This window comes from Dermacentor andersoni, chromosome 2, assembly GCF_023375885.2.
Source record: "Dermacentor andersoni chromosome 2, qqDerAnde1_hic_scaffold, whole genome shotgun sequence".
Lineage (NCBI taxonomy): Eukaryota > Metazoa > Arthropoda > Arachnida > Ixodida > Ixodidae > Dermacentor > Dermacentor andersoni.
Genome location: NC_092815.1, coordinates 219,189,596 through 219,215,740, shown reverse-complemented (window position 1 = coordinate 219,215,740; position 26,145 = coordinate 219,189,596). Strand labels below are relative to the sequence as shown.

Below are 26,145 nucleotides of genomic sequence, written 5' to 3'. Positions count from 1 at the left end.
CTGCTTATAAATTATTAGGAGCTTGCTGTGCACTTATCCTCGTACTTACCTTAAAAGTATTGCCATTTTGTAATTGCAGGTGTTTAGTGTAAACGCGACTATGAGGAGAGAAGGTGGAGAACCATACGCATATTGCTCGGTATCCTACACCGGAGAGTAAAAATTTTCCGGAGAGATTGCGCTCAAGCTAACGCGTTGCAATCCGTCGAGCGCCCGCTATGATGGCGGCGAGCGAGAATGCATTGTTTATTTTTCTAGTCTGCTAGCCAGAAAGTGTCCAAGACGCTGCCAGACCAAAATCTGCTTGGCCAGAGAAAAACGAACGCGCTTCGAAGAGCGCCACGAGGTGTTCGGGGCAGCAAGAGGAAAACGCATGCGCTTTCGCTGGCTCTTGCAGCCCGCGGGTAGCGAGAACAAGAAAATTGAAGAGGCTCAATGTGTCCTCGTGAACAAAAGACAAAGTGGAAAAATAAATAAGATTATAGTTACCTTTGTTGGCTTTACTGGCTTGACATGGATGCTTTGGCGCAGGTGACAACAACGTTGATATTCTTTTCTGGGACATGATGCCACAAATGACGAGCAACACTTCGTGTCATCAGACCTTGTTGTGCGCTTTTTCACCTTGTCTGATAGTGCGTTGATTTGGCTTGTCTCGTTGTATGGTCCGATGTACGACTTTAGAAAAGTTAATGCACCTTTGGTGTCAGATGCTTATAAGAACATTAAACCCACAAACTTCGAGGTGCATCGACTTTAAAATGTCGATGCACCTTCTTCCGCATCAAAAGTTTATGAGAACTTTATCTCCATAAAATTTCAGAATTGAAAGCCATGCGCTTCGTAGATCCCCCGGCCTCAGCGAGATAACACGACGAGTCTACTCTCTATCAAAACCCCCTTGAAACCTAATGCTCGGACGGGGCTACTCACGTTACGATATGCGACTTCCAGTGCATGGGCCTTGCCGCGATATCCCGCCCGCGTTCGCAATGTTCGTGCGGAAATGTCTTTTCGAGCGTCAAAAGGATATTCTAGACAAAATCCAGCATAATTTCCGGCGTCGGGGGTTGTTTTGGCCCACGGCGCATGACAGCACGAAAAAAGTTCGGAGGGCACGAAACGCCATCACGAAACAGAACACGAAACAGCCGTCACGTCAGGAGGAGGGGCAAACCTGCCTACTCATTGCCGAGTGTGCGGTTGTTCACCTTTTCTAGACGACACAAATTATTGACAGGGAAACCACAGGATGCGAACAAGAACTGATTGAATTAGTAAAGGCGAGGCGCAGAAGACCAGGACTCAAGAAGCAGAACTGATTGAAGCGTACCATGTCCGAAAACGTTGTCGCAATCAATGTGTTAGTGTACCCTCGTTATCGCTGTCGAAGAAAAATGTGGTTACTAGATGTCATTTTGGGTTTTGTTGATAGTCACGTTTTATGTACGACGCATGCACGCTCTGGCTGCCCTGCGAACTTCTGTGTGATTATTTTACTTAATCTTGTTGCCAGTCCCAGCGTGTGTCTGTTTACTCCTCTCCTGGTGTTTGCGCTTTAAAGGCACGGTTCCATCGTTTCTAAAGGTGTGTACCAACAGGCCAAGAAACAGACTCTTCTGCGGTTTGTTTCTTCTACAATGGGCGGCTTTTTACGTGTGTGTTCGAAGGAAAGCCAACTGACTGCATGCGTTGCTGCAGTTTCCCTCACGACGTGCAAGGCACGCTTTTCAGCCCGTTGCATCAAAACTGGGGTATGTCAACCCGGTGTCCTTAGCACGTTTGGCCTTCTAGAGCTTTCGGTTGGCCATTGGAAACACCTATGCAGAATTTTAAAGTCCTAAGTTTCAAGAGAGGTTTGCCATTTGCAAGAATGTCTTCCGTTGCTTTGTTTGAACGGGAAAATGACTATCGCTCAATGCACACTGCGGCAACACCGTCGTATGGCTTCATAGCTGACTGAGCTTTATTCGAACTCTATGCGACTGAATATACCCCGCAAGCCGTCTACAGGGCATCCTGGTGGATCGGTTGTATACCTGCAAGTTCCGAGAGTGCCGTCTGATATTCACTCGCTACTAGAAAAGCAAACCAAAGTTCAGCTTGGAACCCACTGTGGCCCCATCGCGTCTCTTGGAAACGGTTCATCGTATTGCCAGCAAGGCGTCGCTGGAAGAAAAGCACGGCTGCATAACTGAAGGTGTGGATTCCCTTCTGCATTCTGGCCACGTAGAAGCGACGAAAGCTCTCTACGCAGCGTTGTTCGCCATTTTCGTGAGCAGCACTTCAGCTTACTACAGGCTGATAGAGAAGGCGGGTTCCAAATCCAAAGACCATAATTGGGACCCGATGGCGATCACTCACAAAAGCATCCATCGGTCGTAGCCGGCTAAGTGGTATTAAAGCTACCGTCGTTTTCACGGGAATTCTTAGAAGGCGCACACGGTTGCCAAACATCAAACCGGCTGGGCAGCGTCGCGTCGCCCAATTTCCATGACCGAGAAGTTCGAGGGGACATTTGGGAAGCGCCCCTGCCTTTCCAATTCGCGCCCGTCTCCCCAAACGCTCCCCTTTCAGCTTGGACCGTCTACCCTTTTGTTCCGAGCGAGGGGGCACATCTAGTGCCTTTTCTACGGCAAAGCCACTAATCCGTTTTCTCTGCACGCGTGGGTGTCTCCCGTGTGCCCTTTTCGCGGAACCCACCTGCGTGTTTCCTTTCCGGCTATTGGCCGATACAGCAGGTGTGCACTTGTCCTGCGCTTTGCTGCAGTCGCCTAAACTGGGCCACAAAATAACAGCAAGGTCAAGTCCCTAATCTCAAACTGACTGGAAGCGTAGCAGGGGGCGGCAGAAAGTTAGGTGGGCGGATAATATTAAGATGTTTGCAGGGAAGACATGGCCACAATTAGTACATGACCGGGGTAGTTGGAAAAGTATGGGAGAGGCCTTTGCCCTGCAGTGGGCGTAACCAGGCAGATGACGATGATGATGATGAGACCGCCGCCCCCTCCCTCCCCTGCCCTCGGCGTTATGCGGAAATTGCACCTTGGCTAAGCCCCCGACGGAGATAGTGCTTGTGACAGGGTGCGCGCATACTGCCAGAGTGCAATGCCGCCCCCTCCCTCCAGTGCCCTTGGCGTCATACTGAACTTGCACCAAGGCTAACACCCTGATGCACATTATCTTTATGATAGGGTGCGCACTTCCTTCCAGAGTACAACGGCGCCCCCTCCCTCCCCTCCTCTTGGCGTCATGCTGAACTTCCACCTAGGCTAAGCCCCCAATGCAGGTCGTGTGTATGATAGGGTACGCGCATACTGCCAGCGTGCAACGCAGCCCCCTGCCTCTCCTCCCCTTGGCGTTATGCTGAACTTGCGCCTAGGCTAAGCCCCCAACCCACACTGCTTTTACGATAGCGTGCGCGCTTACTGCCAGAGTAAAACTCGGCCCGCTCCATCTCCTGCCCTCGGCATCATGCTGAACTTGCACAAAGGCTAAGCCCGTCACGCAGATAGTTTTTAAAAGGTGGACCTTACTGCCCGAGTACAACACCGCGCCCTCCTTCCCCTGCCCTCGAGGTCATGCTGAACTTGCACCTAGGTTAAGCCCCCAACGCACACTGCTTTTATGATAGGGTGCGCGCTTACTGCCAGAATACAACGCGGCCCGCCCCCTCCCCTGCCCTCGGCCTCATGCTGAACTTGCACCAAGGCTAGGTCCGTCACGCAGATCATTTTATAATAGGGTGCGCGCTTACTGCCAGAGTACAACGCCGCCCCCTCCATTCCCTCCCCTCGTCGTAATGCTGAACTTGCACCTAGGCTAAGTCCCCGACGCACAATGCTTATATATATTGTGTGCGCTTACTGCCAGAGTACAATGCCGCGCGCTCCCTCCCCTGCCCTCGGCATCATGCTGAATTTGCACCTAGGCTAAGCCCCCGACGCAGATCGTTTTATGATAGGGTGTGCACTTACTGCAAGTGTACAACGCCGTCCCATCCCTTCCCTCCACTTGGAGTCAAGCTGAACTTGCAGCTAGGCTCAGCACGTAACGCAGATCATTTTTATGAAAATGTGCGCGCTTACTTTTAGAATACAACGCCGCCCCCTCCCCTCTCCCCTCGGCATCATGCTGAAGTTGCAAGTAGGCTCAGCCCCCTACGCAGATCGTTTTCATGATAGGAAGCGCGTTTACTGTCAGAGTACAACGCCGCCCCGTCCCTCCCCTGCACTCGGCGTCATGCTGAACTCGCACCTAGGCTCACGCTCCAACGCATACCACATTTATGATAGGGTGCGCGCTTACTTCCAGAGTACAGCACCACTCTCTCCCTCCCATCTCCTGGTCGTCATGATGAACTTGCACCTAGGCTCAGCCAAGATGTAGATCGTTTTAAATATAGGGTGCGCGCTTACTTCCAGAGTACGACACCTCCCTCTCCCTGCCCCTCCCTCGCCGTCATGTTCAAATTGCACCTAGAGCCCCAGACGCAGATCGTTTTTCTGATAGGGTGCGCACGTACTCCCCGAATACAACGCCGCTCCCTTCCTCCTTTTCCCTTGGCGCCATGCTGAGCATTCACCTAGGCTAACCTCCTGATGCAGATTGTTTTTATGATAGGGGGCGCGCTTCCTGCCAGAGTACAACGGCGCCCCCTCCCTCCCCTTCTCTTGGCGTAATGCTGAACTTGCACCTATGCTAAGCCCCTGATGCAGATCATGTTTATGATAGGCTGCGCGCTTACTGCCAAATACAACGTCCCCCATTCCCGCCCTTCCAATTGGTGTCATGCTCAACTTGCAACTAGGCTAAACCCCCGACGCACACCGCTTTTATGATGGGTGCACGCCTACTGCCAGAGTACAACCCCGCCCGCTCCCTCCCCTGCCCATGGCATCATGCTGAACTTGCACCTTGGCTAAGATGCAGTTTCTTTTTATGATACGGGGCGCCCTTCCTGCCGGAGTACAATGGCACTTCCTCCCTCCCCTCATCTTGGCATCATGCTAAACTTGCACTTAGGCTAAGCCCCTGAAGCAGGTCGTGTTTATGATAGGGTGCGTGTTTACTGCCAGACTACAAGGCTGCCCCCTCCCTTCTCTCCGCTCGCCGTCATGCTCATCTTCCACCTTGGCTCAGCCGCCGAAGCACATCGTTTTTATAATAAGGTGCGCACTTACTGCCACAGTACAACGGCGCCCCCTCCCTTCCCTCCTCTCGTCGCCATGCTGAGCTTGCACCTAGGCTCAGCCGCCGAAGCACATGGTTTTTATAATAAGGTGGCACTTACTGCCAGAGTGCAACACCACCCCCTCCTTCCCCTGCCCTCAGCGTCACGCTGAATTTGCAGCTAGGCTCGGCCCCCGACTCCAATCGATATGATAGGGTGCGCGCTTACTGCCAGAGTACAACACCACCCCTCCCTTTCCTTCCCTCGGCGCTATACGGAACTTGCCCCTAGGCTCAGCCACCCCGCAGCTCGTTTTTACGTTAGGGTGCGTGCTTACTGCCAGTGTATAGCGCCACCCTCTCCTTCCCCTTCCCTCGTCTTCATACTGGACTTGTACCTAGGCTCATCCCCCGAACCAGGTCGTTTTTATGATAAGGTGTGTGCTTACTGCCAAAGTACGACGCCGCCCACTCTCTTTCCTCCCCAAGTCGTCATGCTGAGCTTGCACATAGGCTCAGCCATGAACGGACATCGTTTTTATGATAAGGGGCGCGCATACTGCCAGTGTACAACGCCGCCACCTTCCACCCCTGCCCTTGGCATCATGCTGGACTGGCACCTAGGCTAAGGCCGTCACGCAGATCGTTTTATGATAGGGTGCGCGCTTACTTCCAGAGTACAAAGCCGCCCTCCCCTCCTTCGTCGTCATGCTGAACTTGCACCTAGGCTCAGCCCCCGACGCAGATCGTTTTTATGATAGGGTGCGCGCTTACTTCCAGAGTACAACGCCGCCCCCTCCCTCGCCGGCCCTTGGCGTCATGCTGTACTTGCAACTAGTCTCTGCCCCTGACACAGACCGCTTTTATGATAGGGTGCGCCCTTACTGCCAGAGTACATCACCGCCCCCTTCCTGCCTTGCGCTAGGCGTCATGCTGTACTTGCACCTAGGCTATCGCCCTGACGCAGATCGTTTTTGTGAGAGGGTGCGCGCTTACTGCTGGAGTACAACGCCGCCCCTTCCATCCCCTCCCCTTGGCATCATTATTATAGGTACTGCCATCAATATTATAGGTACGGCCAGAGTACAACGCCGTCCCCTCTCTCCCCTCGTGGTCATGCGCGCGACGAAAGAAAGCCCGTTTCCTCCCCGCTTTCCTCCGCTACGGGCGCGAGATTGAGCGGTGATTGTCTGCACACCTTGCGCGCTTTCACTCACACGCACATCATGAGGCGCACGGCGACCATATTATCACTCTTGCACTTTATACAGAACATCCCGGTGACGGCGATTAGGAAAATGCGTCTTTTGTGTCCATATAATAGCTATCGCAATAAAAGGGCAACGAATGCTTTCTCACATTCTTGTGCAGCCCTATCTTGCGCCATACGAGCCTGAAATTCGTTTCATGGTCATGTGCCTGTAAAGCACTTACTAATTGAAAAAAAACTATAAAACCAATAACTACATCAACCTGTTCACACAACGTGAGATAGTTGAACTCACTGGGAAGCTGCCTCTTAATAATCTTAGTTTTCTTTCAGATAGAATACAGGTACATGCCACTTATGTTATGCTATGCATGCTTTTATTTTCCGAAAATCTGGCTAGTAGGTAGATTGTTACAACATTAACGCAGCCTAACCCAACTATCTCAAAATTAACTAAATTATGGGATTTTGCGTGCCAAAACTACGATCTGATTGTGAGGCACGCCGTATTTGGGTACTCCAGAAATGTGGACCACCTGGGGTCCTTCGACGCGCACCTAAACCTAAGCACAAAGGTGTTTTCACATTTCACCAATTCACCATTTCACCAAAGGTGTTTTCATATTTCAAATAACTTTAGTAGAGCTTAGGATAGTTCAGTGATCATGTGCATCCTGCGGTAGTTTATTTTTGTATGCGGGAATTGTTATTATTTGTTTTGAAAGCATATATAACTTGACCAGAAAGAGAAAGTGAAGTGCATGGTGGCAACTGCCACCGGAAAGACACAATACCCACCTACTCTTCAGAAAGGAGCAGACAAAACATAGAAATGCAAGATCGGAAGGACGGCAGCAAAGAGGAAAGAACGAGCAAGATGACATATCTCAGCAAATATAGTACAACACCGAGTGCAGTAGGGTCACTCACTGCAAGTCACGCTACTAAAAAATGTCAAATACAAGAAATAGTGTCTGAGTTACAAACGTGAACCTAATTTAGTTCATTCTAGAAAAGTAAGTAGAGCGCGATGAGCGTGAATGCGTCGAGGCGCGCAACCACTGGGGTACAAGCATTCGTCGAGTATCGCACACTTCAGGCCAAGGAGATGATAGTCCCTCACTAGCAACGTGCGCAGTGAGCTGAAAGCGAGACGCTCCGTTATCAGGTGCCGAAGTGTCTCGCAGAGACCGCAAAACCCCACGACTTTATCTGTATAATATCCGCACACTTTCACGCAGCCACCCCTTAATCTCAGTAGTTGCACTTTAGGGCGACGAGGTAAGCCCCGACAGTGAACACGGGCCGAGAACGTTCCATTTACGACACGCTGGTCTGAATGCTGCAGCAGTAGGTGGCGACAGTTCAGCAGACGAGGGTCATGAAGCTTTCACAATGCTTCAGGGCAGACACAGTTGTTATGAGCGCAAATTCAAGCCAGCCGATCAGCCTCTTCCGGATACCCCTACGTATGGAGGTGTCCATGAGCAACGAGAGATACCCCACATGATGAAATCAAAAGAGATCACGCTTGGATGATGCTGATAGCTTCAAACGGTCTCAAGTCGATCCTCTTTGCTTCCATGACTGAGAGCAGTATCATGCATGTCAGGGTACTGCTTCATTTGTGTGCACTTTGGTAATGTGTCGTACATTGCTGAAAAGCCGATGAGATATCGCTAAAGTTCAAAGGGACGGCAAATTGGGCACCAAGGTTAGCAAGAAGGAATGTAATTTTGTCATTTCGCTCGTAATAAGTTGGGATCTCAGCAATGTAAATTATTATTTGCTTTAATATTGTTACGTAGGAAGACGCAGATGAAAAGCTATATACAAGAATATTTACAAGAAAATACGCCGCGCTTGGCCAAGAGGCAACAGCCCGCGCTAGCCTCTAATCGTTGTCGTCGTCTTCACACTGCTCGCCTCTTCGTGATCGCAAATACTGTTCCGTAGCACTACTCCCGGCGGCAAAAGCGCCGTTCCGGCGCGACTAAAGGCCGGACTCGGAAGCAGTGTAGTAGGCCTTGAACCTACTGACAGGCACGCCATCACTAGATGCCACTGGAGAGGACGAGGTTGAACCCACAGGAGCAATTTCGTACGTCACAGGCGTCACCTGGCGCAGCACGCGGTAGGGCCCTGTGTATCGCGAAAGGAGCGTCTCTGGAAGTCCGATGTGACGAGAGGGCGACCACAGGCGCACGAGCGCACCAGGCGAAAACTGTACGTCACCATGGCGGGCGTTGTACTGACACTGCTGAGTGGTTTGTGAGGCCGTCAGTCTAGCACGGGCAGCTGGCGTGCATGGCCGGCGAGGGCGATGGCGTCGCGCGCATACTCGCTTGTTGAGATCGCAGCAGGAGGAAGTACCGTGTCAAGGGGCAAGGTCGGGTCGCGACCGTACAGTAGATAAAATTGAGAAAATCTGGCGGTGTCGTGCCGGGAGGAAGTGTACGCAAATGCTACGTAGGGAAGGGCAATGTCCCAGTCGTGGTGGTCCTGGGAAACGTACTTGGACAACATATCGGTAAGAGTACGGTTTAACCGCTCTATAAGGCCATTGGTTTGAGGGTGGTATGAAGTAGTCAGCTTGTGTAGAATGGAGTAGTAACGCACAACGTCGGCGATAACTTTCGAGAGGAAGTTTCGACCACGGTCACTAAGCAGGTGTCGAGGGGCGCCATTAAGCAAGATAATGTCACGCAAGAGAAAGTCCGCCACGTCATTGGCGCAACTGGCAGGGAGAGCCCGCGTGATAGCGTATCGGGTGGCGTAATCAGTTGCGGCGGCTACCCATTTGTTCCCAGAGGATGACGTGGGAAAGGGACCGAGGAAGTCTAATCCAACACGAAAGAACGGTTCCACAGGGACGGTGATCGGTTGGAGATGATCGGCAGGTAGCACCTGAGGCAGGGATCACAGGCGGCAACATAGCGTCGCACGGAGCGAGCGAGACCAGGCCAATAGAAGCGGCGGTGGACGCGGTCATACGTGCGGGTTACCCCAAGATGTCCTGCAGTTGGTGCGTCATGCATCTCAAAGAGCACAGTCTGTCGTAGATGTTTTGGCACGACAAGAAGTTCAGCGCCGTCAGGGAGGAAGTTCCTTCGATACAGAATGGCGCCCTGGAGGACATACCGGCGAACGGATGCGTTGGTAGGTGTAGAGCGCAGACGCTCGATGAGTGCTCGCAGCGATAGGTCTCGGTACTGCTCATCGGCAATGTTAGCGAAGGCAGACACAGAGAAAATGCCGTTGGCACTACTACTGTCGGCGTCGTCAGGCTCGTCTACCGGGTAGCGAGACAGGCAGTCAGCGTCCTTGTGTAGTCGGCCAGATTTGTAGGTGACAGCGAACGAATATTCTTGGAGGCGTAAGGCCCAGCGACCAAGTCTTCCTGTAGGGTCTTTCAATAAGTATAACCAGCAAAGCGCGTGATGGTCTGTGACAACGGAAAAGGGTCGGTCATGTAAGTATGGGCGGAACTTCGCAACCGCCCAAACTAGGGCCAGACACTCACGCTCAGTGATGCAATAGTTGCGCCCCGCGGGTGAGAGGAGCCTGCTGGCGTAAGCAATAACACGGTCGTGGCCGCGCTGGCATTGTGCCAGTACTGCGCCAATTCTGTGACCGCTGGCATCAGAACGGACTTCGGTAGGCGCAGAAGGATCGAAATGGGCCAGAACGGGGGGCGTTGTGAGAAAGTCGATTATATGCGAGAATGCAGAGGCCTCGTTATCGCCCCACTGGAAAGGGGCGTCTTTTTTTCAAAAGCTCGGTTAGTGGTCGTGCTATGGCGGCGATATTTTTCACGAAACGGCGGAAGTACGAACAAAGGCCGATGAAGCTGCGCACATCCTTGACACACATCGGAACAGGGAAGTGCGTAACAGCGTGGATCTTGCCTGGGTCGGTTGCACTCCGTTCGCGTCAACGATATGTCCAAGAACGGTAATCTGGCGACGGCCGAATTGGCACTTCGATGCGTTGAGTTGCAGACCGCCTCGACGAAAAACGTCCAGGACTGCTGAGAGGCACTCGAGGTGCGTAGTGAACGTTAAGGAGAATACTATAACGTCGTCCAAGTAGCACAGGCCCGTGGACCATTTGAAACCGTGAAGAAGGGAGTCCATCATGCGTACAAAAGTGGCAGGGGCGTTACATAGATTGAACGGCATCACTTTGAATTGATAAAGACCATCGAGTGTTACAAAAGCAGTCTTCTTGCGGTCGAGATCGCCCAGCGCAATCTGCCAGTAGCCGGAGCGAAGGTCAATAGAGGAGAAATAGCGAGGACCGTGGTGGCAGTCAAGGGCGTCATCAATCCGAGGTAGGGGATACACGTCCATTTTGGTAACCCTGTTAAGGTGCCGATAATCCACGCAAAAGCGCCATGAGCCATCCTTCTTTTTGATCAATGCAACAGGTGACGCCCATGGAATACGTTACGGTTCAATAATGTTCTTGGCAAGCATTTTGCGAACTTCTGCGTGAATAACTTGACGCTCAGCCGGTGATACTCGATACGGGCGGCGACGAATAGGAGGGACATCGCCGGTATTAATGCGATGTTTATCAGCTGTAGTTTGGGCCAAAGGACGATGGTTAAAGTAAAAAATATCGTGGTAGGAAAACAGAACGCGGTAGAGCTCCCGAGCGTGCTTGGACGGCAAGTCGGGCACAATCATTTTCTGTAAGTCGGCGATGGTACAAGTTGCCGACTGCGATGGTAGAGGAGGAACGGATGAATTGTCGTCTACTGCAATTGATGCTACTGCGTGATCCTCGAATGAGCAAAGCTGGGCCAGAGACATCCCGCGTGGCAGCACTTGTGTCTTCAAGCCAAAATTGACCACTGGCAGGCAGACGCAATTCGCCGTAATAGATAACCGCGCACCGCCACCAGATATGTTACGTAGGAAGACGCAGATGAAAAGCTTTATAGAAGTATTTTTACAAGAAAATACGCCGCGCTTGGCCAAGAGGCAACAGCCCGCGCTAGCCTCTAATCGTCGTCGTGGTCTTCACATTGCTCGCCTCTTCGTGATCGCAAACGCTGTTCCGTAGCAATATAAATATTCTCTTTCTACACATATTATGAGTATACCTGAATTGTGCGCCCATCATACGTACATATTGCTCTTATGCCAGTCATAGTGAATTGCACACTCACAGAGCTTAACCATCACTTCCTGTATCAGGCTAGCCGCTTATGCACAATATTTTGACACGCGGTAGGAACTTGATCAATGGCTGAACACATCTTTTATTTTTCCGCTTGAGGTAAGACTGTGTTGTACAGCGCGAAGCGGAACTGGGGACACGGGAAAAAACGGGAGAAGACTGTGTGGTACACCGCTTCGCGCTGTACCACAGAGTCTAAAGTGCAAAACCAACCAGCCCAAACATCACCCTGTTTGAGTTAAGGCTTTATTTTGTTTGTCTAGTGTAGAAGCAGCAGGCTTTAAATTTCTAAGGCCAGTTTTAGGCTGCACTTTATATTTCGTCTTTTTATATAGGTGCGAAAAGGAAAAGGTATTTCATGCCTCATTATGTTAGGCAACTTAAAATTGCTCGAGTAAAAAAAGAAACATAAACAAGCAAATGCCAGCCAGTCAACAAGCTGTACTAGAAGCTTCACACGCGTGGACAGTGCTAAAGATGAGTGACCTGTCGACCAACGATATCTAAATATCTGCGATATTTGCACTTGCGTGCGTCTGTTGCGTGTTCTTTGAGGCTGTCACTAGCATAACTACAAAAAGTGCGCAATCGCTCCGAACACAACCGACTTAGATATAGCGATATATGGGCATTATCGGAAGTATACCTTCGGCCGATACCATCACTTTTGCGTGATTTAGTACGCAGCACATTGGATGATTCTCGAGGTCCGGAAGAACATCATCAATGTACACCCAAGTGTTTGCTGTGTGGGGGCTCCCACGCGGCGGGCACAAAGGACTGCAAACAACGCCTAAAGTCTGCAAACGAACTACGATGGGGACCCCAGGGCCAACAGCGGCGGGGACGCAGCAGGAGCAGAAGCGGAGCAAGGCGACCGCGCTGGTTCCGGAATGAAGATCAAGAGCGACGGAGCGACTACCGGAGTGAATCCAGGAGCCGCAGCCGAGGGCGCAGCCACAGTCAAGGCCAGGGCCGAAGCCGGGAGAGGGACGAGTCCTACCCACCCCTGGGCGGCGCAGGCCAGCAGACCTGGTCAAAGCCAAATCAGCAGAAGAAAAGCGGAGGAGTTAAGGTGAGCTGGGGAGCCGGCCCTCCCAAAACGCTTCTTGCTCCGCACAACAACATAACCAATAACACAAGCATGCAGACAGAAAACGAGAAGAGGCTTTGTGCCGAAAACAGTAATCTTAAAAAGGAGCTTGAGCTCTGCCGCGAAGAAACCCGGCAGCTCAGGAAAAGAATAGACGACCTAATTCAGGAAATGCAAGAGATGAGAAAGGCAGGTTTCTCACCAGTTAGGGCACCATCACCGCCGCAGCAACATATAGAGAGCACGCAAACTAGCGAGGGGAACACCTCAATTGAAGACCTCAAAGCTTTCATGCAGCAAATTCAGCAGCAAATGCAACAGCTAAATCAAAAGATAGCCCTGCAAGACCAGAGCTTCCGCAACTACGTAAAGAATCAAACTACACAGAGAGCAGTAAACGACGCCAGAGACCGCCTCTACAACGAGCGCAGGTTTGGATCAGAATCCCAGGGAACAAATAACAACACCAATACATCAACATGGCAGGACCAAACCAACTAGAGATTTGGCAGTGGAACTGCAGGAGCTACAAGCGCAAGCAAGGGCTCCTGCAACAGTTCAATAACACTATAGGAAATCCAGCAGATTTAGTACTACTACAGGAAACAAATTGCATCCCAACCCTAAAAGGATATACGTGTCAGGAAAATGGACGAACAGCGACTTTAATAAGCAACAAAATAACAACCATAACACATAAGGAACTAGAAGACACAAAGCTAGAACATATCGTGACCGAAGTGATTCCAAAACGGAAAAGGAAAGCTAAGAGCACTTTCGTAATCAATCTATATAGCCCACCTAAAAACAGAGGAAATTTCATTAAGCTTTTTGCGGAAGCTAAGAAGCTTGCAGGGCAAAACACCCTAATAATAGCAGGAGACTTCAATGCGAAGAGTCCGCAGTGGGGCAGTAGAATCGAAGACAAGAAAGGGCGCAGTATCTGCACAGCTGCAGAAAACATAGACTGCGAGCTACTCACAGATGAAAGCCAACCCACCAGACAGGGCAATAGCGTAAGCGTGGACACGTGTCGCGACCTAACCTTTGTCAGGGGCGCTAAGCAAGTCGAATGGGAGAACTCGCAAGAAAACCTCGGCAGCGACCACTACATCATCAGGGTCAGCACAGAGGCAGAAATCATCAGGAGGAAGATTGGCAAGGCAAGTCTAACAGACTGGGATGCCTTTCGAGTCCACTGTAAACAGCTAAAAGGGGACATAACCTCGGCAGAGCATTGGAGCCATCAACTCAGACAAATAAGAGATCTCTACACAAAAGAAGTGGGACGAACAGAACAAGCACCAGAAGTGGACAAACGACTCCTCAGGCTATGGGAGGCACGACGAGGCCTAACCAAGCGGTGGAAGCGTCAGAAGCTAAATAGAAAGCCTAAGAAGAAAATTTCCGAAATAACTCAACAAGCTGAGGAGTATGCAACGCAGCTGGCAAGGCAGGGGTGGCAGCAGTTTAGTACCTCACTGAATGGCACCCTAAGCACAGCCAGAACATGGCATATCCTCAGAACACTCATGGATCCGAGCAAGAGCAAGGCGGAAAGCAGCAAATCCATTCAGAGAATAATCCACCAGTATGAAGGAACAGAAGAACAACTGCTCCAAGCAGTACGGGAAAAATGCTACGGAAAGATCCCGGTAGAAGGCTACCGAGGCGACTACCAGAGTGAAGAAAATTCAACTACAGACCGACCTATCACAAGAGAAGAGGTCGTCGAGGCTGTAAGGGCTACAACGAAGAACACAGCAGCAGGGGCGGACAAAACCCGAAACTCGCTAATTCGAAACCTCAGCGACGAAGCAATTGATCAGCTCACCCTCTACCTCAACAAACTATGGGAGGAAGGCAAAGTACCAGCGGAGTGGAAACACGCCGTAGTGGTGATGATTCCCAAACCCGGCAAAAAACTCCAAATTGAAAATCTCAGACCAATTTCGCTTACATCATGCCTAGGCAAGCTCTACGAAAGAATAGTAAATCGAAGAATCCAAACGCATCTTGAAGACGGAGGATGGTACCCCAACACCATGTTCGGCTTCAGGGCAAACTTGTCTACCCAAGATATCTTGCTACAGCTAAAGGAAGAGGTACTCGAGACAATGCCGAAACACGGGGAAAACGTGGTCATGGCCATCGACATCAAGGGAGCCTTTGACAACGTGTCCCACGCCGCCATTATGGAGGGGATCAACACCACTAATTGCGGGAAGAAAGTCCATGACTATATCAGAAGCTTCCTAACCGACAGAACAGCGACAGTAGGCCTGGGAGACCTACGGAGTGACGCCTTTCAAACGCCATGCAAGGGCACTCCGCAGGGCTCAGTAATCTCGCCAGTACTCTTCAACATAGCGATGGTCAACCTTACCAAGAAACTTAGAAAAATCTAAGGAATCAGTCACGCAATGTACGCGGACGACATAACGATCTGGACTACTCAAGGCTCACTAGGGGATAAACAAGAGGCACTACAAGAAGCTGCCACCTGCATCGAAGAATACACAAAGCAAAGAGGCCTCAGATGCTCCACGGAAAAATCTGAACTCCTCAGGGTGGGCAGACACCCCACTGATGCCCCGCTCGAAGTAAGGCTAGAAGGACAGAACATCCCGGAACAAAAGATGATTAGAATCCTCGGCATGTGGCTGCAAGGAAGCCGGAAATGCAGCCACACAATCTGCCTGCTAAACAAAGCAGCAGGACAGGTGGGCCGAATGATTAGCAGAGTGGCACACAAGCGATATGGCATGAAAGAGGAGGACACACTCAGGTTGGTCAACAGCCTGATAGTCAGCCGGGTCACATACTCACTGCCGTACCATGCAATCACCAAAACCGAAAAAGAGCAAGTGGAGATCATCCTCCGGAAAGCGTATAAAACAGCTCTCCACCTCCCAAGGAACACATCCAACGACAAACTCATGCAACTTGGAATCAGCAACACTTTTGAAGAACTAAGGGAATGCCAGCTCAACGCACAAGTACGAAGACTCAGCAATACAACAACAGGAAGGGCGCTCCTGACAAAGCTAGGTCGGGAAGTAGAAAAACCACAAAGTAGCAGGGCCATAATACCAGACCCACTAAGAAAGTAACTACGAATACAACCTATCCCTCGCAACATGGACCCAAACCTCCATGCGAGTAGGAGACAGGCTAGGGCAGAGTTTTACGAAAAGACGATGGGACATCGGGACAATACAGTCTATACCGATGCGTCCCTATACTCACAAGCACACAAAAACAACGCGGCAGCGGTAGTAGTAAATATTCAAGGAGAATTAATCACAGGACTCACGGCCGAGGTGGCTAACATAACCGAGGCAGAGGAAATTGTTGTCGCACTGGCAGTGGAAGTAGGTTATAGAACAGGAATATCCCTCAATATTCTAACAGATTCACAAGAGGCGTGCCGGAGCTATATAAGAGGCAGAATTAGTAGCAGGGCGCTCAAGATCCTCAGCAGAGTTCCAATCGCTGAGGGACAACCCACACATAACATTATCTGGATACCAAGCCACGCAGGGATCAGGGGCAACGAAGGGGCTGACAGCCTAGCTCGAGAGATGACCAGCCGAGCAGGAACGTCAACCGCTCCAGAGGGGCCACGGATCAACTGCGGGAACAGCTATTCAGAGCTATTAAACCTCTATAAGGGGCTAAGATATCAATATCCCCCACCACATAAAGCATTAACAAAGGAGGAGGCCGCAGGATGGAGGAGACTGCAAACGGGCACCTTCCCAAACTTACACATACTAAGTAGGATGTTCCCCACGCAGTATAGCGCAACCTGTCCGTGGTGTGGAGCTAAACCAACATTATACCACATTAGATGGGAGTGTACAAGAAACCAGGCATTCCACAAACACAAAACACCAAGTGCGGAGCAATGGGAGAGCTGGCTCACCAGCCGCCAGCTAGAGGCTCAAAGAGCTCTAATAGCGCACGCGTGCGAGGCGGCCCGGCTCAGTGGAGCCCTGGACTAGGGGCCCATCCATGGCTGAAGAGGACCCAAGCTTCAAGAATGAAGACTTCGGCCTCGACCCGCTAAAACCTTAAAAGACTCAATAAAGTTTTCCATTCCATTCCATTCCATTCGAGGTTTTGCTTAACCAGCCATTTCAGTACCTGCTGAATGCGATTGTCCGAGAACACGTCCCATGTTGCGACACGATGCGATTGCAAGGTGTTATTAAAATGTGGCGCTGGTAGGGTGACTGCGCAGTGTTTAAGACGTGGATGACCACGCCAATGCAGCACATGCGGCTGAAGAACAGAATGTGAAGAATTACGTTATCACCGCGACGCGCAAACGAACTAACATAGACAAAAATATGCCAGTGTCGTCTGCTGTTGGCGATAGTTGCCAGCTGTCAACAGGCTTTGCGTCGTCCAATCGCAGTGCGCGTGCAATGCGCTTATGCGGATTAAGTGTACAGGAAATTCTGTGAGACGATTCATCGTGCGGGTACCCGCACCGGTCCGCACGCAGGTGGGCGCCGGCTGAACGGTTGGGTGGCTTGAGTGAATTTGGGCCATATGTCCTTTCCACCCGTGACGAAAGAAGCGCATGCGTTGTCTGGCTCTAACCCAACCACCCTCCTTGCCGGAGCGTGGTGCTACCTCTCACCACGAACCGAGAAACAGGGCAAAAAGAAAGGGAAAAAATTATGGAGATCCCACGTGATGTAGGAATCGAAGTTAGGCGAAGCGTTGCGCAGATAGCTGGCTATGTCATCAACTCTGCGATGGTTTGCCTCCAACAGCTCTTGTAAGTCGCCCGCCTATTGTAACTACGTTTAGACCCATGGCAGAGTGTATAAGCGCGACTGTACGAGTACGTAGAAACGTTCTACGTCCTCGTACAGTCGCGCTTATACACTCTATCATGGGTTCTAACCAACTAGCCCGCCAACGTATTTTAACCAAGTTCGTTTAGACCCATCAGCGAGAGGCGGTTTTCCGAGCCGCCAGATGCCAAGATTGCCCAGCACTGTCTTCGGGGCACCATTCGGCGGCCACTGCATCTAGCACCACAGCACTGGAGCGTGCCAACTCTGATGCCACGGTAGCACATGGCTTCCACTAAAGTAACTCTCATAATGCTCTTGGTGTCAAGGGTAGCGCTGACTTTTCTAAAGTAGCCTATTATCGAGCCCACGCTTTTTGTCTGCTGTGACGTCACTCATGTGGAAATATTAGAAAGAGAAACATTAGTCCGGTCCTGCATCAATGTACGCATCAAACTGGCGCGTTTAGACGACTGGCGAAAAAGGGACGAGCGTAAAAAGAAGTTGCCAAAGATGACAAAGTATCTGTTGAATGCTGCTTCCGTGGAGTCATAGCATCGCTCCACCGTGTGTCCGTTTCAAAATCCCGAGAGTACTGAAAGCACTTTTGTGAAAATCTTGGCTGCATCGCTGCGATTTGCTGGTCAGTAGCAAGACTTTACTCCTTTTGGTTGTCCGGATGCTGAGCAAAGGGCACCAACTTCACCCGTCCGCATTTGTGACCAACCAACGTTAATAGACTCCTGTCCTTTTGCTAAGCAAGGATACTACACGGCCCCGCCCCTGCCACGTATCTCCACGTATACGTTCTGCCCAATTTCTGCTTCTACTGATCAACAGGCAGCGCTGATGAGCCTCCTGCTGCTGACAAGCGTCATGATACGGATCTTCAAGAGCCCACTCGGTTGTTTCCCCGTGATTGAACTTCGGATCATCATCTTTCCACCCAAGTGATAGAACAACGAAAATTCTGGGTGGATGGCATGAAAGCAAGATGAACCTAATCTAGAAAGGCATATTTGAAACAGAACAGCGTGGTTTTGACGGAGACAGCAGGGAGAACGACAAGGACGAGCGCTGACTTGCAACTGAAGTTTATTGCTTGGAACGAAGAATATATAACAACTCCAACCAACAGGAGAAACTAAGAAACATAGATATATTCACAGTCAATCATACATGCCGCACTGAACAAGGAAGATAACTGTAATCATCATATCCTCCCCGCTAAAAATGCCAGAACTGGCATTTTTAGCGGGGGGATATGGTGATTTGTTGGTTCAGAGCAAAAACATTGGACGACAAAGAAGTTTGGCGATCGACTGCCCGCGATACAGTGCTGAGAGACAAGTGATGCGCAGAGTACTGGACCAGTTGGACAATCGTCCACTTTCAGAACTAAAAGCTTTAGGCCAATGCTCCGAAAGAACATCCGCGTTGAAGGCCTTACTCGCGCTATTAAGGTTCTTGCGGTCTACAGGGCTTCCCGACAGACTCTAAGAATACCGCCCCCTACCGCTCTGTAGTGTACGCGCTTTGTTCGTGCTTGTCTCCCTTTCTTTGTTTCTCTTTTTATCCCTCTTGACCCTTCCCCCTGCGCAGGGTAGCCAACCGGAACTACCTCTGTTTAACCTCCCTGCCTTTCTCTGCATTATTTCTCTCTCTCTCTCTCTTGACGATCGACTTACTGTCTCGTGAAAGCAAGGTCAGAGGAGACTGGCCGATGCAGCATATCCAGCTGCAGTGGTGTCACTCATATGACGTAAAGCAAATGAATTATACAGCAATGGTGCCTATATGATGAAAGCTGTCTATACAAATGGAAAACGAAGCCATAGATGGCTTGAGGGGGAGCCACTTCCAGTTTCCAGCCTGGCGTTTTCCCACTATTGCTGAAAATTTTTTCGCAAAATATATTTTCTTTTTTTGAAATATGTTTATTCATGATGTGTTTTGCATACTTAGATAACAAACAAATATTTTTCGGTATTTATATGTCTCGTCATTAGAGAGTTAAGAGTGGAACGCGATAGAATTGAACTGTCCCCGACTCCTCCTCACGCTTCCCGGTGACTGCAACTTATGCAACCGTAATGTTTACCTGGAAACACTGGTGAGGAATCACGCACGAATCTGACCTTTCTGTGAGAAACGCGGCTTCTTGCGTGGGCGAATCCCGAGGTAGGGCACATAAAATATTTACATAATTTTCAGATTTCTGCTATTGTTTCCCACTTTTATTATTTAAGTCACAGGAGATTAAATAAATTTAACATAAAAGGCATGCGTTGTCGGTGTTTTGTTTTATGGCATCCGTTTGCGAGATGTTATTCTCAAAATTCTAAAGAATAACTTTGTGAAGAATATATGACAAGGTACGAGCAACTTCAGAGATTAAATGGCGTGGCAGTGTAACGCACATATGTCGCATGACATTTCAGGCGCGGTACAAACATATACCGAAATATATATGGATATTTTTTCGCTAACGGGCAACGCTGTCGACACCAACACCGGATTCTTCGTGACACATGGCCCCTAAAGCTATCGCGTTGGAAGATTAGGGAGATGTACAGAAAAATGTTACTGTGAGAAAGCCTGTACATCACACCCGAATAAATCAAGCAGGCTCGGTGACTCACAGCCCCGTTTCAAAGGGGATGCGAATAAAGCATCGTCATGATCGAAGTGCGAATGAGGAGTCGCGCCGCAGTGGACGCCTCATAAAAAACTTGTTTCGACGGCTGCAACAGGTTGTGTCCCGTTACAGAAACGCGCACTTACTTTTCTCCGGGGAGCGCTTCTCACCGGCTGACAAATCTTTACGGTATGGCTCGCGGCACGACAGGGCTGCAAGTGTGACAAGCTTCCGGATTCTTGCAGACGATTCCATCTGTTGTGTGTGTTGTCGCCAAGCCTCGTGTGAAAAACATTATGTGCCCGACGAGAGTGGTGCTGTAAATTCTAGAACTTACGCGAACATCAACGCTAACGGGGGATGGTTCAACTACTCATGTATAAATTGCCGATGCCGCACATGACATTTTCAACCATCGCGGGCTGTGCTCGCGGCAATCGCTGTGCTTTGAATGGCACTTGGTTTAAAGAGCGCAACTTCGCCGTATAACGAGTTAGCTTGGTGACACAGGGTTTTTGTTACTGTGGTCTTCCCTATCAATGCACTGTGAAAATAATGATTGATGCTAAACGCATTAGCATCGCTAGTTGTCGTGAAATGGTTTCTGCCGATATTCTGTTTCAAAAGAGATAATTTTCTCTAGCCCACTTGACCATGACAATGCGGGCACATAGCGGCCTTTTCACAAAGAAACCAATTTTTTTTAAGCGGCGTTGAATATGTCCTGGTTAGCGATACTCCTAATCATTGATCTTGGCTCCTGCGTTCCTCAAATAGAGAAAACATGCTTAACCCTTTTCGTGGCGCTTACCTTGAGCTTGGTGCCCGATAATTTGGCGATGACGTCCTCGTGCTTTGGAAGCATGGGAACCATTCGTCCCTCACGTGACACTACCAGTCCGCCAACCACAACGTGCGTGCACAGGCTGTCGTCGAGCGCGTCAGGGCTCAGCCGTGATGACCAAAAGGTGGCACCACCTTCCCGGGGAAGCAGGTAGTAGCAGATGCGTTTCATCTCGTAGTACCGGTGCCTGCGGTCTGCGCCACGTCGGGTGGGTTGAATGAACACCTGGCCAATGTAGTGTCCGCATTCATGCTGACCCTTTTAAGCTGGGGGAAGTCAACTCTACGAAATATAACTTGACGATGAACAGGTTTATAATGTGCGGTTCATAAGCATGCATAGCGCAATACTGCCTACCGTGTTCGATAAATGTCTAATAATATATTATGGGGTTTTACGTGCCAAAACCAATTTCTAATTATGAGGCATGCCATAGTGGGGGACTCCAGAAATTTGAACCACCTGGGGTTCTTTAGCGTGCAGCTCAATCTAAGTACACGGGTGTTTTCGCATGTCACCCCCATAGAAATGCAACCGTCGTGGCCGAGTTTCCATCCCATGACCTGGTGCTTAGCAGCCCATCACCACAGATACTAAGCAACCATGGTGAGTGATAAATCTCTCAGTGCATCGTTTACTTGCTCTATATAGGAAGAAAAGGATCAGCCAAGTAAAAAGATGCTACAGTGAACAGCTTGACGGATAGGCTGCCCCTGGATTTGACAGCAAGGGGCAGGAAAATAAAGCTCAAAACTAACGATGTTGCGCGGGTATTTAAAGATTTACTGTGCATCAGCATGATATATTTATATAAACGGGAAAATACCCTATTAGAAAGAAAATAGAAATTTAACATGTCAAATAAAAGATTTTCGTACTTTTCTCTGATGTGCTGCTAGCTTATGCAAAGGCTGGAAACCCACAAATGAAGTTAACGTAAACATTCAAAATAAATCATTCATTTAGCGAATCAGATCAAGAACGCCGAAACCAAGTCGAGTACACTTACTTTTGAGATGTGGGTAAGAAGGTTTTTATTAGAAATAAAAGCTAGATTGGTACCGTTATTTTTCTCACTTTTATCGGCCAACAGAGCACGTGGAAATCGACAGATCTGCTTTGGAAAAGTTATACCATTTTATTGCCCAGTATTTTAACAATAATAAGCAGTTGTGTTTAATTAAAACTTCGCTAAAAGTGTCAGCGTGTGAACAGTAAAAGTTATTGATATGTGCGTTGGTGGAACATGAACAGATCTGTAGCTGCACGACAATGGAAGAAAGAATTACGAAGGAGCAGAACTGGCGCGGAGCGTCCATATGTGTACATTAGCCCTGCAGTCATTGTGATACGTATACTTGTTAACCTTCCTCCGATGACCGCTTTGCACCGGTTAACAGATGGTCAGCGTAATCGGCCTGCACAATCGGCCTGCACAGGACACTCCTGCATGCATCGGAAGTTGCTCGAACGTTATCGACGGTTCTATGCTTTCCTTGTTGCCACCGAACCTTATGCAATCTGAGTGTATTCTCGACTCGAATTTTGTAGCACTTTCTGGAGGGCACGCGGACACCAGTGATTGCGCTGGCTCCAATGAAGAGGAGTCATCAGTACAAGCCGTCGGGTTTGCGCAGCTGGTTTCGACGATCGCTCGCCGCTGGCGTTGTTCTTGACTGTTACTCGTCTTTCTGCGCAAATGTTCGCCGAATAAAACGTTAGTTTCGTGATAGACAGTTTTGCTACTGTGTTCTTGACCGTCACTGCAGCGTTACAATACCAATGTGTCGAAGAGCTGTATCTGGTTCTCAAAAATATAAACCCAAGTGTCGCTAATGCACTTGATGCGTCTTTGCTTAAAACAAAAGCCCTCCATCAACACTCACGCCAAGTCATGCTCAGTGTCTTCACCACGCGAAACAGCGGTTCGCACTTGCAGCGAGCGCGATAATCGGCAGGTAAGTGCACATAACTTTTGTTTCTTAGCGATAACTTATGCTCCCAAGCGCACTCGTTGACGCAGGGTCGAGTGCCACCTACATGGCTCTTCCCCCACGATAGCAGCATTTAACGATACAGTGCCAGACGCGCATTTCAGGTAAAGTTTGTCGGGCTTCTCCTGACATTCCAACTCATTGCCAAGGCGGCCGAAGCGCGGGTACAGTGTAGTCAACTTGAGTGGCGTCGAGATGTACAACAAATATATTAACGGCTTCTTTCTTTCAAAAAGAAAGATGGATTTTATTCTGAGCAAGCGCAGTCCGCGCCTTAGGTGGATAGCCTCGTTATTCAAGGCAACTGCGGACCACAGCCAACTCCCGTTCGATGAGGCTCCGCTGTCTCTTCGAGTCCGAGTCTGATAGCTTGGCCTCCCACCGCTCTTCAGTTTGTGTTGGGCTGTCTACGGTGCCATCTTTTTCGACACATATCCATACCATACGGCGTAGGGTGCCTACGACCTTAGAGTACGCGCATAAGTATGAATGCTTAGAAGGTGAGATTCAGTGCAATAGGATACCGTGGATAGCCTGTTGGTTTGTAATTTTCTCAGGGTTATTGCCTCTTCCCTATTTAGGCTGGGGTTTTAGGTTTGAAGTTTATTTCTTTCTTCATTACACAAACAGGAAACAAGAGCGGAAGGCCATATGGCCTGACAGGGGATCAGTAAATGTTTGCCAAAGAAATTGTGCGTGGGTAAGTCACGCAGCCTACAATGGTGGTTTTCAAAAATTCGGACTACTCGTTTTCGCAAGCTTAATAACTTATCATAGTTTTTTGCTGTAGCTGTTCCCCAAACCAACACACAATAAGTTAGCTCCGAGTAAAGAAGGGCGTAGTATATTGCTTCCTTTAGCCATAATGGTATTAGATCACCAATTTTATACATAGAGCCTACTACTTTGCTAAGATCATTGCTAAGATTATTGACATTATTGACCCGGGAGAGGTTCTCTTGAAACCATACCCCCTAAAACTTTTGCGTTGTTACTTGTTCTAGCCTCTTTGCTTGAAATAGAACAGTTATGTTAACACGCAATGGCTTATTTATCGGTTCAAACATTATATATTTGGTTTTGTTGACATTCAATTGTAGTTTGTTGATGTACAGCCATTAAGATAATAAATTTAAATACTCATTTATTTGTTTTTCTAAGCATTGCAAGGAAGAATTTGCATAGAAAAGATTAGTATCGTCTGCGTACATGATGATATTAGATGAGGATGAAATGTTAGGAAGGTAATTGATATAAATTAAATAATATAGGACCAAGTACGGATCCCTGTGACACACCAGTCTGCATTTCGAGAAGTGAGGAAGTGGCATGATCATATGAAACAAAGTGGTACCGATCCGTGAAGTAACTTTTCATTAAATCTAATGCTGTACCACGTATACCGTAGTCATAAAGTTTGCACAGAAGTATAACATGATTTACACTGTCAAACGCTTTACACAGGTACATAAATAAGCCTACCGTGTATAAACAGTTTTCCATATTTTGCAGTATTTGATGTTTTATATTTAGGAGCGCATCCTCATATGATTTATTTTTTTGGAATCCATATTGTGCCGTACTAATAATGGCATATTTCCTTGAGAAACCCTCTAGTCGAGCGTTTAGTACAGTTTCAAAAAATTTTGAAAAAATAGGTAGTATTGATATAGGTCGGAAGTTGTTTACACTACGGTCAGCATAACCTTTATGAGCCGGGCAAACTATGGCTACTTTGAGTTTGATAGGAAAAATTCCGGGCTCAAACATTTTATTAATAATATGAGCTCACACATTAGAGATGATATCAGACACATACTTTATAGAATCTGCCATGATACCGTCGAAACCTTCAGCACTGTTTGACTCAAAGTTCTTTATCACGGTTTCTGCTTCGCTTGGTGTCGCCGAAAATAACATTAAAGAACTTTGCCGAGTCGGTTTCAGAACAGTATGCTCTATCTCTTGTGGATCTGCTGCAGAAATGTTGCTGCAGCATTGAACAAAGCGAGTGTTCAGGATAGAGACGGCTTCTTCACCTGCAAGAGTGCCGTTAACCGAAGCTATTTGTAGGTCCTGAGGGCTAGCCTTTCCTCCAGATATTTTCCTAATTTCCAGTCAAACTTTTCTTGGATTCGTATATATACGTTCTCATAATATTTTTCTTTTGCCTTTTTTAATTCTGAATTTACTTGGCTACGGTACTCCTTGAATTTGAATAATTCATTCACGTCTCGTGTTTTAAGAGATGTATGGTACATTTTATTTTGATTTTTGATTTTTGTAAACAGCACTACATCTATCCGTGGCTTTTTTTATTTTTTAGTCATTTTGTAGCACTATGCTGTGGGAAGGCTATGCCGCAGACAGCGATTAGTTTATCGAAAAATGAATTGTATGCCCTTATTTGGGTCACTTTCAATTAGTTCAGATTCCCATTTTTTTTCCGGGATAATAGAGCGAAAATAGGCTTGCGTCGTTGTATCTATTAGGCGGCAGAAATATACCGGTGCATTTTGCTTGTATTTCTGGGAACAAGGCAGAAAACAAAAGATTAGAAGATAATCGCTTATATCAGAGGACATGAGGCCAGCAGTCACACAGGAAACATGTACATTAGTGATATAGACATATGAGGTTTGGCGGTGTGTTGGAACTCGTGTTGGCAAGGTTATAGTATTCGAACATGCGTAAGAGTAAAGGAGCTGATTATATTCTCGTGTTATTGTATCTTCAGCCATAATATCTATGTTCGAATCACCTAGTATGGCAAACATTTTGCTGGTGGCTCTGAGATAAGCTAGCAGCTTATCCACAAAAGAAAAGAAGTCTTTTTAGTTGCCACAGGGTGGTCTGTAGACTACTAAAAACGTTCCCGCTTGAAGACAAATAGGGAGGCATCCAACGTTGGGATAATTAGGGATAAATCTGCAATTTCATCCGAGTTTAGATCATTTTGTACATATGCTGCTAGACCGCCACCTCTTGCGTAGGTACGGTTTAGTAGGTGATGCCCGTAGTTTTTGAGCCGGAAGGGGTATTCCTTATCAGATAACCATGTTTCAGTGAAGAGAAGAATATCGCGATTAGTGTTGGTATGTTGGAGCAATTCTTCAATTTTATCTTGCTTATTTTTTATGCTTTGTATGTTTAAATGAAAGATTGAAATATGTTTCTGTAAACCCGCAGATATATT

The 26,145-nt window shown here is 48.5% G+C and overlaps 1 protein-coding gene across 1 annotated transcript in view; it reads right to left on the bottom strand.

The window, feature by feature from the left end:
* Positions 1-26,145, bottom strand: part of LOC126540004 (acidic mammalian chitinase-like) — a 315,282-nt gene that overhangs the window by 239,119 nt on the left and 50,018 nt on the right. The window contains exon 3 of the mRNA XM_072286221.1: positions 20,923-21,149. Within this exon, the coding sequence (XP_072142322.1) occupies positions 20,923-21,149 (227 nt within the window). The remainder of the gene's footprint in view (positions 1-20,922; positions 21,150-26,145) is intronic.